Genomic DNA, 12,982 nt, shown 5'->3' with positions numbered 1-12,982 from the left:
TCCCATATGGTTTCCTGAGCCTACCAGGAATAATCCCTGAGTGCAGAACCAGGAGGAAGCTCTTGAGCATCGCTAGGTGTGGGCACCCCAAATTGAAAAGCAACCAGAGTTCTTTATGCATTCCCTGTGAATTGCCAGAGAGGGACGTTGTCTGTTGAGTTCATGGGAAATGAATGACCTGACTGGGGGAGGGGGGTGGGTCCCTGTGCAGCCTAGCTGACATGGTGGCTCCAGCTGTGGTGCCAGGGAAGGACAGAGCAACATCTGCTTTGTGCTTCTGCTGGACCTGGAGGGGACAGCAGGGACAGCCAGAGATGGGGCTGGGCTTCCTCCCATGCCTTTGTGGTGGACAACAAGAATGGTAGGGGACTGCTCCAGACTCATGACCTGGAGGACACGGCCTGTGTGTCCAGCACCCATTGCGCCTTCCCCTGGGAGCAGACTCCTCTGAGGAGCACATGCAGACAAGCGAGCACTTTGCCCGTGGACTGTTCTTGTCCACAGTAACAGCAGGCTTAGAATTTATGAGTGAGTCCCTGGTACTGTAGTTAAGTTGGGCCGTGGGCTTCTGTTCTTAGGAGACAGGTGCTTGAATACTCACAGGTGCCCGTGGCCTCCTAAGCAGCCCCCCCGAACCCCCCCAACCAAAAGAAAACAAAACAAAAATCAAACCCGAACCAAACAAGTAAAACAGCTATTGCCTGATGCACATAAATACATTTTTCTGGGATTTGGATGAAGCGTCTTTAGGCTTCATGGTGTAAGGTTCTTCCAGCGTCTCTGCAGGTTTGAAATCCTTTAGAGGAAGAACCGGGAGCTGTGTCAGTCATGAAGGCAGCAGTCACTTCATGTTGTTTTTGTGCAGACTGCTGACATGCGGCTCTTTCTTTTGGAGGCTGAAAAAGTGAAATGTTGTGATCCTGATGGAGTGATCCCATTTCTGCTCTTAGGCTCCATGAGAGATGGTGTTAGGCGAGCTTCAGATTACTTTTGTAGTGACTGAACTGCTGTCCTCTCAGGACTTTTGACTGTTCTGTATATAACCCTGACTCATTGCCTCATGCCCTCTGAGACTGCAGGGACCACCACTGACTGCTGTATTTGCTCAGTAGTATGGTGGTCTTTTCTTATGTAAGCCATGTTTAACTTAAAATGCTTATAGAACTTTACTTATGAATTAGCCAGTTTCAGGTGATTAAATTAATAGAGGTATATGACAGGGCTTTTCTGAGCCGGGGATTCGTGCTTTATTAGTTATGTGCTTTGGGCCTTTGGACCCACCACAACACAGGTGTCAGGCGCTCACACAAGCACAGTGATCCCCTTCCTGTAACAGAGACATGAAGACGCAGGAGGGAAAAGGTGCCCGGGTTGCTGCCCAGAGGGAGAGTAGGATCGACATTTGAACGCAGGCCAGCTGGGTCCTGGGTCCATGCCTTGAAATGCTGAGACTCAGAGGGCCACCGGTGCTTGGAAAAGGTTTCACGTCTTTAACGTTTGAGAGAGGCCTGAGAGATACTTACACAGACAAATGGGAAACATTGGCCAAGGGGGTACGGGGCGTGAAAGTCGTGAGACCAAATCAGGAAAGGTTGCATGCGTGCAAGCAGGTGATTTGGGGCTACACTGTGAAGGGCCATTCATATAGAAGTTAGACTTTTATCTCACTTATTTCAGTGGCCACTGGGACCATCTTTAGCACAGATTTTAATTGTGGTAGCAGTTAGGGGAGTGGACCTAAAGCCAAGTCAGACACCAGGAAGCAATCAGCATTGCCCTTGGGAGTAGGATCCTCAGCGGTAGAAGGGCAGGGGAATGGCCACGGGGACAAGTTCCTGGAGCCGGGTCCGGGAGGGAGGATTCTGCCTAGACTGGCCCAGGGGACTGTGGGGCTGTCAGTCAGGAGCAGTGTTAGAATGCAGAGTGCCGGCTTTCTGAAGTGATTCATTGATAATTCATAGTCGGGGAAATGAAAGATGGCAGGAGCCCTGTGAGCTCTCAGCGGGTTGTTCCTGGCAGAATGTGGCGCGCGCTCTCGTGGGCTTGAATTATTCTCTGTCTTCCCGTGCTGGGGAAAGGCTGCTGCTTTGAAACAGCCAAGGCAGGAAGCGCAGAAGCACGAAAACGTACCACATGGCAGCTTCACACGATCTTCACTCTTCACAGCGTGGCCTTCTCGGAAGTCACATTTAGCAAGGAACATTAATTAGGTTTCAGTGCCCCACTGAGTTTCAAAATTAAACATGTTTCTGGAACCATCTGCAATATTTGATCACTAATAACATGAAGAATATGCCTTGTCTTTTGAAAAATGGGAATTATAAAGACAATTTTATGGTCACAAGTAATTATCTTTTGTAAAAAATTAAAAAACTCATCCAGATTTTAAGAGAAGTAATTAAGAGTTTTACTACTCTGCCAAAAAATAAAATTCTGTGACAGTTCCACACTGATGTGACCCTTTTCTTGGGAGTAGAAGTGAGCAGAGCTCGCCGGTGGCCCCTGTGTGAGCCTGCACTGGGCAGTGGCTCGAGGGCTGCCCGAGGGATGAGGTCTGAGCTTCCTGGCATCGGGTGCCGGGGTTGCTGGCAACCTACTGGCCTGTGAACCCACTTCCACTGGAGCCAGTCCAGACTCCTGTGCCGCTCTGCTCAGTCACAAGCGGGGAGGATGAGGCTGACCACTGGGGTTGTGGTGAGCAGTCTCCTAGCACTGTTCTTCCCCGCATCAGCTCCCACATCCTCTCTGCGCTATAGAACTGACCACAAGCAAATCTTCATTTGCTCATAGGAAATAATGTTGAGTTCTGTCTCCGTGAAAACAAAATGCACTCTGGCACTGCTCTGGCCAGGGACAGCAGGCACCTCGGACAGGGCGAGTGAGTGGGCAGGAGAAGGCAGCCCAGGTGTGCAGAGGACTCAGCCTGCCCTCTGCCACTGACGGTTGCCTGAGGACTGAGTGTTTCCTGAGGGTGACAGAAGTGAGCACCCACAACCAAGGGGCAGAGGCTGAGTCTGCTCACTCCTTCCTGCTGGGTCTGGAATTCCCACGAGACAGATTGTCCAGCAGGCCTGGGGGTTGAGAAGCCAGAGCCCTTCCCCTGGACACCACTGGCAGGAAAAGCATCAGTTCCAGGCAACCCCCACTCTCCACCTGACTCACAGCCCACGTTGAAGATGCCTGCTACGGAACCGTGTTAGCCCTCTGCAACATGGAGGCCTTGTTCCCCCCATGGCCTGTGATTGCAGTCTACTGCTTCCCCAGTGCTCATGATCGCAGTCTATTTCTTCCTCTGTGGCCCGTGATTGATTGCAGTTTCGCTTCTTCTTGTTTTTATTTGGAACTGTCTTCTCTAACTTTGGGTGCTATGACTGCCCTTCTACACAGTCTCGTGTGGCCTTCACTGCATGCCCCAGCGCCCAGGTGCCTTAAGCTGGGTGTGGGGTGCTGAAGGGAAGTACCTAGTGCTTATTTCTGTTTGACTTTGCACTTGCCTAGTGCCTGGTGTAATAATCTCCATAGTTTATGCCCAGTTTTTCTTTGAAGATCAGCGCTGGTGCAGAAAATAGTGAAGTGCAAGAATTCAGTAAAATGTGGAAGAAGACTGAGTTTTGAAGTTGTTTATTGCTTCTTTAAAAGACTAGATTATCTTCCTTTGGGTTTAGACTGCAGAATCCACTGGGATTTCAGTGACTTGTTGAAAAGTATTAGAAATTGTAAATAATTTCTTTGCCTTCTATTGGAGAGTCTCCCACTTCATTGTAGCTGAGAAGTGATCAGTTGTCTGACTTTGTAAGTTAATTTGCTATCTAATACAGCATAACATTTTTAGTAGTCCTTTTTTTAAGCCGCATCTTTTCTGACTTCTGGTGATAATATGCGAGTAAAGATGTTGCAGACAGTAACAGTGACTTTCAATTGTGTTTTAGCAAAAACAACTGGAAATTGAAAGAACGACTAAATGGCTGAAAATGCTGAAAGGCTGGGAAAAATACAAGAATACGGAAAAGGTAATCTAAAATAACACCACTTCCATATGAGCCATGCGGATCAGACTTTTCATAGTGTTTCTAGTGGCAAGAGTCTTACATAAGTTGTTGAAATTTCAGTGTAACTCAGTGGGATGCGCTTCTCTTCCTGCGGGGCAGACGGGGATGGAGTGGGATGGTCTTATCCGTTCCTGGCTGCACAGCCTCCCCTTTTCCATGGGCCTCCCTTTGGGCTCAGAACCATCCTGGCGGTTCTCGTCTGCATGTCACAGTCTTCAGGCCTGGCCCGAAGCAGGGCCAGCCCCACAAGGACTGCCTGAAGCAGGGCCAGCTCCTTCTCCAGAGACTTCTGACAAGCCCCCTTCCGTGAGCTTTTGTGCCTTGCACTGAGTTTTTGTCACTTCTAGCACGTTACAGTCACGTGTCCCATTTCTCCAGAGCACCTCTGGGCTCATTAGATAGGCCTGTGGGTTTGGAGAAGCTGTGAAGCTCCTGGTAGACACCTTGCTGCAGCTCCTGCTGTTGCCCAGCAAGCCCGTGTCAGCTGTGGCCATGTGCAGTGTCAGTGAGCCCCCGAGAGTGGCCAGCATGTTCACTGGTGTTTGGGAAGGGGTCTGTGTGACTGTATGGGGCTGTCTTGGTTACCATGATGATGGGTGCTTCTGGTCTGGGCTCGAGGCCGACCCTGGGCTCAGCTGGCCACAGTGCGGTGTTGGAGGGCCCGCTTCTCTCCGAATGCGAGCTGGGCAGCACTCAGTGCTGTGAGCGGGACTCACTGCAAGCAGCGATGCTGAGCACTGAGCAGTGCTGGAATGCAGAGCAGGGGGCTAGATAACATGGTTGGAGGAGAAGAGGGGACCCCTCCGCCCTCTCTGAGAGCCTGTCCCCTCATCTGTAAAATTGGGACAGTAGTTCTCGTCTCTTGGGAGTGAATGGGCTACAAGCTTGGGCACAGAAAGCCCTCAGCGCCCTGTACACAATTGTCCCATCCCTGTCCTACCCCTTGCCCCTCAGCTGAACTCCAGTTCTGTTCTGTTTCGTTGCCTTTATGCAGTCGTTATTCGCCCATTATGTTTCCTTGTACTCCGTACAGGAGAGAAATCACTGTGTAGGTCTCTGTCCCTCTGACCAGCTTCACTCAGCAGGAGACTCTCCAGGTCCTTCCACGTAGGGGCAAATTCCATGGCTATCTTTTCTGATGGCCGAGTAATATATTTCACTGTGTCTTTGTGCCATAGTTTCTTTATCCAGTCATCTACTCTTGGACGCTCAGGTGGCTTCCAGACTTGGGCTATTGTGGAAGGAGTTGCAGGGCATAGAGGAATGCGGGTGTCTTTTTTCCATTGTGTTTTTGGGCCCTTGGCGTATCTCCTTGGCAAAGTGGGTTTGCCGGGTCATATGGAAACTCAGTTCGTATATTTTTTAGGAATGTCCATATTGTTTTCCAGAAGGGAAACCAAACCAGCTGGCTTTGCCCCAGCAGTGGACGTGAGTCCCTTCCTTACCCTGCATCCGCCCCAGCGCTGGCTGCTTTTGTTCTTTTTGATGTGTGCCAGTCTCTGTGGTGCAAGTTGCTATTTCATCCTTGTTTTGCTCTGCATCTCCCAGATGATTAGTTACACACTCTCTTGTTCACTGCTCTATTGCCTCTCAATTGGCCTCAGTGTGGCTGCTGTACCTTCTGTCACTGTGATCAGGTGACTGAGAGGTGACAGCCAGAAGGTTTCACTAGCACTGTCTACCTTGTCAAATGCTGATGGCATTCAGTGGCTTTGTGTTTCTGGTGCCACAGATGCATGAGAAGCGTGAAAACAGCTGAGAAGGTGCGCATTTTCCATGGCTGTTCCTTTGACAGCCGCTCTGGCTAGTGCAGTTCCCATTAAGAGAAATCTTAACAGAATGAGTACCTTAATGTACCCTTCTAATGCACTTTCCTACCACTATATACTCCATCGTTTGATGGTGCGCATGGTCCAATTTGTTCTGAGACAGAAGCACCCTCTGAGAGAATTGCTGCTTCTAATTCACATTTAGTTTTAAATTGCACAAAAGTAAAAAAGGAGCCTTTTTCTTCTGTTCTAAGAACAGGTAAAAGTTTTTTCTTTTCTTTGTTAAATTTTAGGCCACACCCAATGGTGCTCAGGGCTTACTCCTGGCTCTGCACTAAGAGAGCACTCCAGGTGGGCTCAGGGATGCCAGGGATAGCCCTACTTGCTGTATTATCTCTCCAGCCACATTCTCAGGTTTTTTTTTTTTTTAACATAACCATATGACTCCAACATACTGCTTGGTTTGGTTGATAGGTAAAGATACTGGAAACCAAAAGGTAGTTTAAAGGCAGACTTTCTAAGGTGGTACTTTCCAAGTGAGGAAGTTCAGATTTGATTTCAACTCACCAAAGTCTATGTACCAGTTGCTAAGACTGTGGCGTTGGAGGGGCTGAATTTCAGCTCTCTCTCCGCAGGATTACTAGTCTGTGGAGCTGGTCACTCAACCTTTCTGCATCTTCATTTCGTAATCTACAGGATAGAGTTGATAACAGCGGCACCCACCTCTTTAAAAATGTGATATTACAAGGTAACTTTGAACTGGAAGCACACATCAGCACCTCCTATAAACTGTCATTGTGACTGCAGTCAGGAACTTGGTTGTTAAGTTTTAATTCTTCATTATCCTCCAAACCTGGTCCCCAGCCTCCGCTATCTGTCACCCCATGTTCCTCAGTGGTGCATCCATTGTCCTCTCATAGGAGGTGCCAAATTCTGCTCCTGCCACCTGCAGGGTGCCCACTGCTGAGTTTCATCAGTCAGAAGAGAGCACCCTGCAATCTCTGATTCCCCTCTGAATCTGTCCTGCTCCACAGAGGCTAACTGACCTGCGAGGAGCCGAACAGTGAGAAGAGGATAGGACCCAAATATGTCATATTGAAAAGATCCATTGGTTATCATGGATTCTTTGACAACAAATATTAGCCCAAGGAATGAGTCTCAGCCTTTTTCAGTTTCAAGTTTCCATCTCTGTTTCTTTTCCTAAGTTTCACAGGAGAATTTACAAAGGAATCCCACTCCAGCTCAGGGGGGAAGTGTGGGCCCTGCTCCTGGAGATCCCAAAAATGAAAGAAGAAACAAGAGATCTTTATAGTGTAAGTATCTCCTGCCAACTGCCACTTTAAATTAAGAGTTAATGTTGCATCCTGACGCCTTTTAAGGTAATGTAACATATTGATATCATTTTTGGCAATTATATCAAAATTGACATACAATAGGTCTGTTATCTGTTTTCTTGATTATTTATTGCAGTTTGCAAGCTAAATTTCAAATAAATATGTTTTTGAAAAGTCATTTTGAGTCTAATCAGTAAGTATTAGGCACATTTCAAATGCTTGTAATGATCAATCAGTGTTGGAGCATATTCATAAGAAAAACTAACACCTGGTATGTAGGGGCTTGTTCATGGGTTAGTATTAGAAGAGACTTAACGTCTCATTTCTAGAATTTGTGGGGGAGTAATGGGCAAATTTAGTTATCCAGATGCTGTGAGCGATGAGCTGTTTTCTCCAGTGTGAGAAAGAAGACATTCCCCGGATTGTAAGGGTATCTCTAGATTTCATTTGTTGATAAAGCTTTTGACTCTGTGAACAGCGTTGATATCCTTAAATTAGCTAATGTGTTAGATCTCCTTCCTGTCAGCAGAGCTATATTCTTTCTTGACATAAATTTCATAGTAACCTTTAAAGGAATAAATTTATACTTAAAAATCATTTTGAAATATGTTTTTCAGGAAAAAGTTTCCTTTTTTTTATAATTTAGTTACTGTGAGGTTACAAAATTACTCATGATTCATTTTCAGGCATACAGTGTTTCAACACTGATCCTTTAGCAGGTGTCCACTTCCCTCCACCAGTCCCCCCACTCCCAGCCCATGTACCTCCCACCCTGCAGGCTACCTCTCTGAGGGGCTTTATGGGTATGTTTTGCAGTGTGGGTTACAGTACTCTTAATGATAAGGTTTCATACAGAACATTTTACCGCCATTCAGCACCACCTCTTCCTCCCATTGAATGAAAAAAAAATAAAAAAGAATAAATGGAATAAAGGAAAGGTAATGATAAAAGAGGCTTTGTAATACTTTTGGGATAATGTTCTTTGGATAATGTTCTTCTTTCCATATATGAATACGTACAATTTTATTCATATATAAAAATTTTATTGAACTAAAAGGCAAAAATACTGACTAATACTAACACAATTTCTCCTTTTTTCTGAGTGAAAGGTATTTAGGAATGAGCTGTTTGGGCATTTTATTTCCGTGAACATTAGTGGAGTGTGCCTGGCAGGGGACGTTCTCTGTTAATGTGTGTTTAGTGACTGGCTTTATGTTACGTGCCACCTTTGTTCCTGGGATTGGCACAGTGGCTCCCACAAATGGACTTTTCACCCAGCAGATTCCTGCTCTGTGGGGGCTGGCGTAGGACCTGCAGCTGTGTCCCCGTCTTCTCTCCTTGTGTTTGTCTGGTTGTCTCTGTCGTCTCCATCTTGAGGCAGTCCCCTGAGTCACTGGATGGAGACTACCCCCAGCCCGGTGTTGTATGTGTGTATTTGTGGCTTCAAAGCAGATCACCTCATAGGCTGGAGCTCAGTCTGGATTTTACAGTGACACTCTTCAACCCAGTACACAGACTGTAATATTAGAACTATATAGTTCAGATATATAGGGAATGAAGCTGGAGGGTCGACAACTATTCCACCTCCACTTTGCTGATGACATCGTTCTAATAACACCAAACATCAGCCAAGTGGCACAAATGCTAGCCGACTTTGACCGTGAGTGTGGAAAGATCAAACTGCAGCTGAGTCTCACCAGGACAATGTTCATGAAAAACGAACCAGTCCCTTTGCTCTCAACGGAATGAACATCTCTGAATACAGCAGCCATTTGTACCTGGGTCGAGAACTCAGCATGAGGAACGACTTGGCGCCAGAACTGCACAGGAGGAAGAGAGCAGCATGGAACGCCTTCGAAGAGCATCGAAGAAGTTGTTAAGAGTATGAAGAACCTCCGGCTCCAGGCACATCTTTTCGACTCCACTGTTCTTCCTGCACTAACATACGCCTGAGAGACCTGGGCCCTACGAAAACAGGATGAGAACACTATTCAGGTATCCCAAAGAGGAATCTAAAGAGCTATGCTTGGAATACCACATTTCACTTAAGTGAGAAAAGGAATCCGGAGTTCCAACCTCCATCGATGATCAAGAATCAGGGATGCTGTCTTGTTTGCCAAGGCATGAAAATCAGATGGGCCGAACACATAATTCAATTTAGAGACAACTGCTGGACTAGAGCTGTTACCGACTGGATTCCACGGGACGGTCAAAAGGATGTGTGGCCACCCACCTATGAGATTTCCAGACTTCTTCATCAAAACCCTGAACAAACGGTTTGAGGTTCTTCATTTTTCTGGAGCGAGCAGAAGCCATTAGGCTATACTAGCACTTGACAGGGACAAATGGAGACATTGCTGTCGCCCACTCGAGCAAATCGATGATCAACAGGATGACAAGTGATACAAGTGATAGTTCAGATATCTTTTTTTTACTTCATTTAATTTCTCTTCATTTAGTAGAAGTAACCATTTGTAAATACCAGTCATAAAAATAAGCTCAAAAAGTGTATGGCTGCCAACATTTCCAGCTTATCATTTCAATGTCCTAGTCATTGTCAGTACCGTTTCAGTTTCCCCAGCACCGTTACTGGACCAAATCTTCCTTTCCCAATTACTCTCTCTTCCTCTCCTTCTCAAAGGGGTCCAGAACAGTGATTTTCAACCTTTCTACACCTGCCTGCCAGCTGTGAAAACCGCTGATCCAAATGGCTGTCCTCAAGCAAGACACTAATAGGCACATAACCTCCTTTTCTTAAATTGTCCAAACTTTTCCTAACCTGTTTGCTCTCTCCCCCCACCTCGTCTCACTCTCTCTCAGCCCCTTTCTCTCTTTTCTTCCTTTCCACACACCCTCATCCATCTTGCGCCCAGTCCACCTCGATCTTGCTAAGTTTTCATCTGTATACCTCTCTGCATGGAGTCCTCAGATTTATAGGGTGGATCCTAATTCTTTTGAACAGAATGCTTGTAGGTCATTGTGACCCATGGGTCAGTCCTTCTGGTCAGCTCAGCGGTGACTGTAGCACTATGTGTCCTTTCTGATCTGCACATCTACCCTCGCAGGTCTGCTGGGCAGAAGTCCCCTCGTCATGCCAGTCCGTCACCACCTCCCTGGCCTTTGCTTCATCCTGAGGGCTTCCTAATATTGGCCTTTTGGTCCTCCAGAGAAACAGATAATAGAGATAGGGCTTGGGTGTTTTCTTCCATTCAGCTCAGTTTTAGTCTAAAGACTAGTTCATCTCATTCTCATTTAACAGGAAGAAATATTTCCTCTCTGTTTTAACATTTCATCTTAACAGGATGCCCACAGAGCAGTCATCAGAACCTCTGCTTGACCATCACCTTTTGTTTCCCTTGGCGATGCATAATTTTGGGGGTACGGGGCTGGAGAACACACTGCACACTGGTTCTCAGGGCTGACTCCTGGCTCTGTGCTCAGGGATCACTCAGGAGGGATTCAGGGGACCATATGTGATGTTGGTGAATGACCCTGGACTGGCCGCGTGTAAAGCTTACCTTACCTCGCCTTACCTGCTATACTATCTCTCTAGTTCCCTTTTAAAGATTCATTTTCAAAACTAATTTTTAAAAATCTTTTGTAACTTCTTTTGGGGAGTGGAGGGGCACACTCAGTGGTACTCAGGACTTACTCCTGGCTCTCAGGGACCACTCCTGGCGGGGCTTGGGGGCCCCATATATGGTTCCAGGGATGGAACCCAGGTCATTCACATGCAAGACAAGCTATGCTCTTGCTTCAGCCTCTTCTGACCAATTTTTATCTGAACTCTGCACTGTAATTATTCTTCATGTCTTGGAAAGCTCCTGAAGCTGCTTCCTCTGAGCTTCTACCTCAAGACACAAAAATACACAAATTTATTTGATGCTGAATATATACAACACGTGTTCCAGATGGCCTTCTTCCAGTTGTTCTGTTGTTAGCTAATATCAGGAGGTGGCTTATTTGCAGATACACTAGTTATATTTATATGTATGTGTGCGTATGCATGTGTCAATATATAGAAATTAATTTTAGCTGAAATGTCTATTACCAGTGCATATAAATGGATCAGTATAACACATGTATATAAATACTTAATTATACTTAGGCGTAGTTAGGAATAAATAATTTAAACTTTAATCTTCCATCTAGTTAAACGTGAGATCAAGCATATTCATTTATCTCTCCCCTCACCCCCCCAAAAGCTGGTGAATTAGCAGGAGAGTTTTATAAAATCAGACTCACCAAGAATAAGATGGGAGAAGGGATAATACCTGCCAATTTTTGAAGAGCAGAATCCAGACAAAGTTTTAATAAATAGTGGACCCTCACTGTCACTGTCCTCCCATTCATCAATTTGATCGAGCGGGCCAGTAACGTCTCCATTGTGACAATTGTTACTGTGTTTGGCATATCCAGTATGTCATGGGTAGCTTGCCAGGCTTTGCCGTGTGGGCGAGATACTCTCAGTAGCTTGCCGGGCTCTCCGAGAGGGGTGGAGGAATCAAACTTGGGTCAGCCATGTTGGCTGCATGCAAGGCAAACGCCCTACCCACTGTGCTTTCGTTCAAGCCCAGTGGACCCTCAGAGATGGTAAATCCTAGGCTAGCATTGGTAGACTGTTGGAGTTGTCCGTCTCAGGATCTCTAAGAGGCCCGATCATTGCAGGCTCCACTCCCTCCAGTCACCAAGCAGAAGCTGGAAGCAGCCGTGAAAGAGCCCCTAGTCCCCCCACTGTTATCCCACCTCCACCACTGGAGGTGGCTCGAAACAGAACAGGAAGACCTCGTGGGGGGTTTGGGGAGAGGAGGGTTTGCAGAAAGCTGTGAGAGTGGTGTGGAGAGAACCCCCTCCTGTTTGGCTTGTTTTTTAGCTTTGTGCTTTGGTGTTTTGGTTTTGGGCCACACCTGGTGATGCTCGGGGCTGACTCCTGGCTTTGTACTCAGGGATCACTCATGGCTGTGCTCAGGGGACCCTGTGGGATGGATGCTGGAGATAGAACCTGGGTCAGCCACGTGCCAGGCAAGTGCTTGGCTCTCCCCACGTATGGTCTAAGAAAGCTGCACAACATACAGTGCACTAGATTTGAATTCATATCAGCTTTGCAGTACCGGAAGTGGGGCAGATCCAAAGAGGCAGGCATGGTTACCATCAGGACAAGGAAACCCTATATTGCAGAGAGGAAGGAAGCCCTGGGGCTGGCATCAGCACACATGTTCTCAGGTGGGGCAGCAGTGCCTCCTCCAGGAAGTTCTCAGCCCAAATTCAAGCCAATGGGCAGGGCGGAGGAAAGAGACAGGAGAGTGAGGGCGCTTATAACCTTTGATTATCATTTTCAAAGGTTTCAAAGCATGTAAACCTTTGATTATCATTTTCATTTTTGAACCCTGGGGATAATATTCTGAACAGTACAACAATCATAAGTTTACTCTTTGTCATAATATCTTCAGCAGCTGATTAATAGAAAAATGATGTGTTTTCTTTCCCTCTTTTTCCTCCAGAAATTAAAACTCAGAGCACGGGGTTGTTCACCTGATATCAGACAAATAGACCTTGATGTCAACCGCACGTTTAGGGACCATATTATGTTTAGAGACAGATATGGTGTCAAGTAAGTGAAGTTCAATACTGTGAAATGTAAATGATAATCTTTATCATAGCTTCTGTTAACTTCAGATGTGTGTGTTTAGAATGGCTTGTGTATACAATCATTTTGATTCAGGCCCTAAAAACTTAAAACTTAATTTTATAGATGATTCGGTCAATTTTTAGATAATTTAGAATCTAACTTAAACTTTGAAATGTGATTGTGTTGGGGCTATACCTCATG

The 12,982-nt window shown here is 46.3% G+C and overlaps 1 protein-coding gene across 5 annotated transcripts in view; it reads left to right on the top strand.

Annotated features, from left to right (window-relative positions):
• Positions 1–12,982, top strand: part of USP6NL (USP6 N-terminal like) — a 121,257-nt gene that overhangs the window by 89,304 nt on the left and 18,971 nt on the right. For 4 of the 5 annotated variants that reach the window (XM_056114673.1, XM_056114672.1, XM_056114670.1 and 1 more), the window contains 3 exons: positions 3,930–4,010; positions 7,024–7,131; positions 12,654–12,763. In XM_056114673.1, the coding sequence (XP_055970648.1) occupies positions 3,930–4,010; positions 7,024–7,131; positions 12,654–12,763 (299 nt within the window). The remainder of the gene's footprint in view (positions 1–3,929; positions 4,011–7,023; positions 7,132–12,653; positions 12,764–12,982) is intronic. The other variant, XM_056114674.1, reaches the window with a different exon arrangement.

The sequence above is a fragment of the Sorex fumeus genome, unplaced genomic scaffold (assembly GCF_029834395.1).
Source record: "Sorex fumeus unplaced genomic scaffold, SorFum_2.1 ptg000026l, whole genome shotgun sequence".
NCBI lineage: Eukaryota > Metazoa > Chordata > Mammalia > Eulipotyphla > Soricidae > Sorex > Sorex fumeus.
Note: the sequence above shows the minus strand (reverse complement) of the source record. Positions and strands in the feature narration are given on the sequence as shown.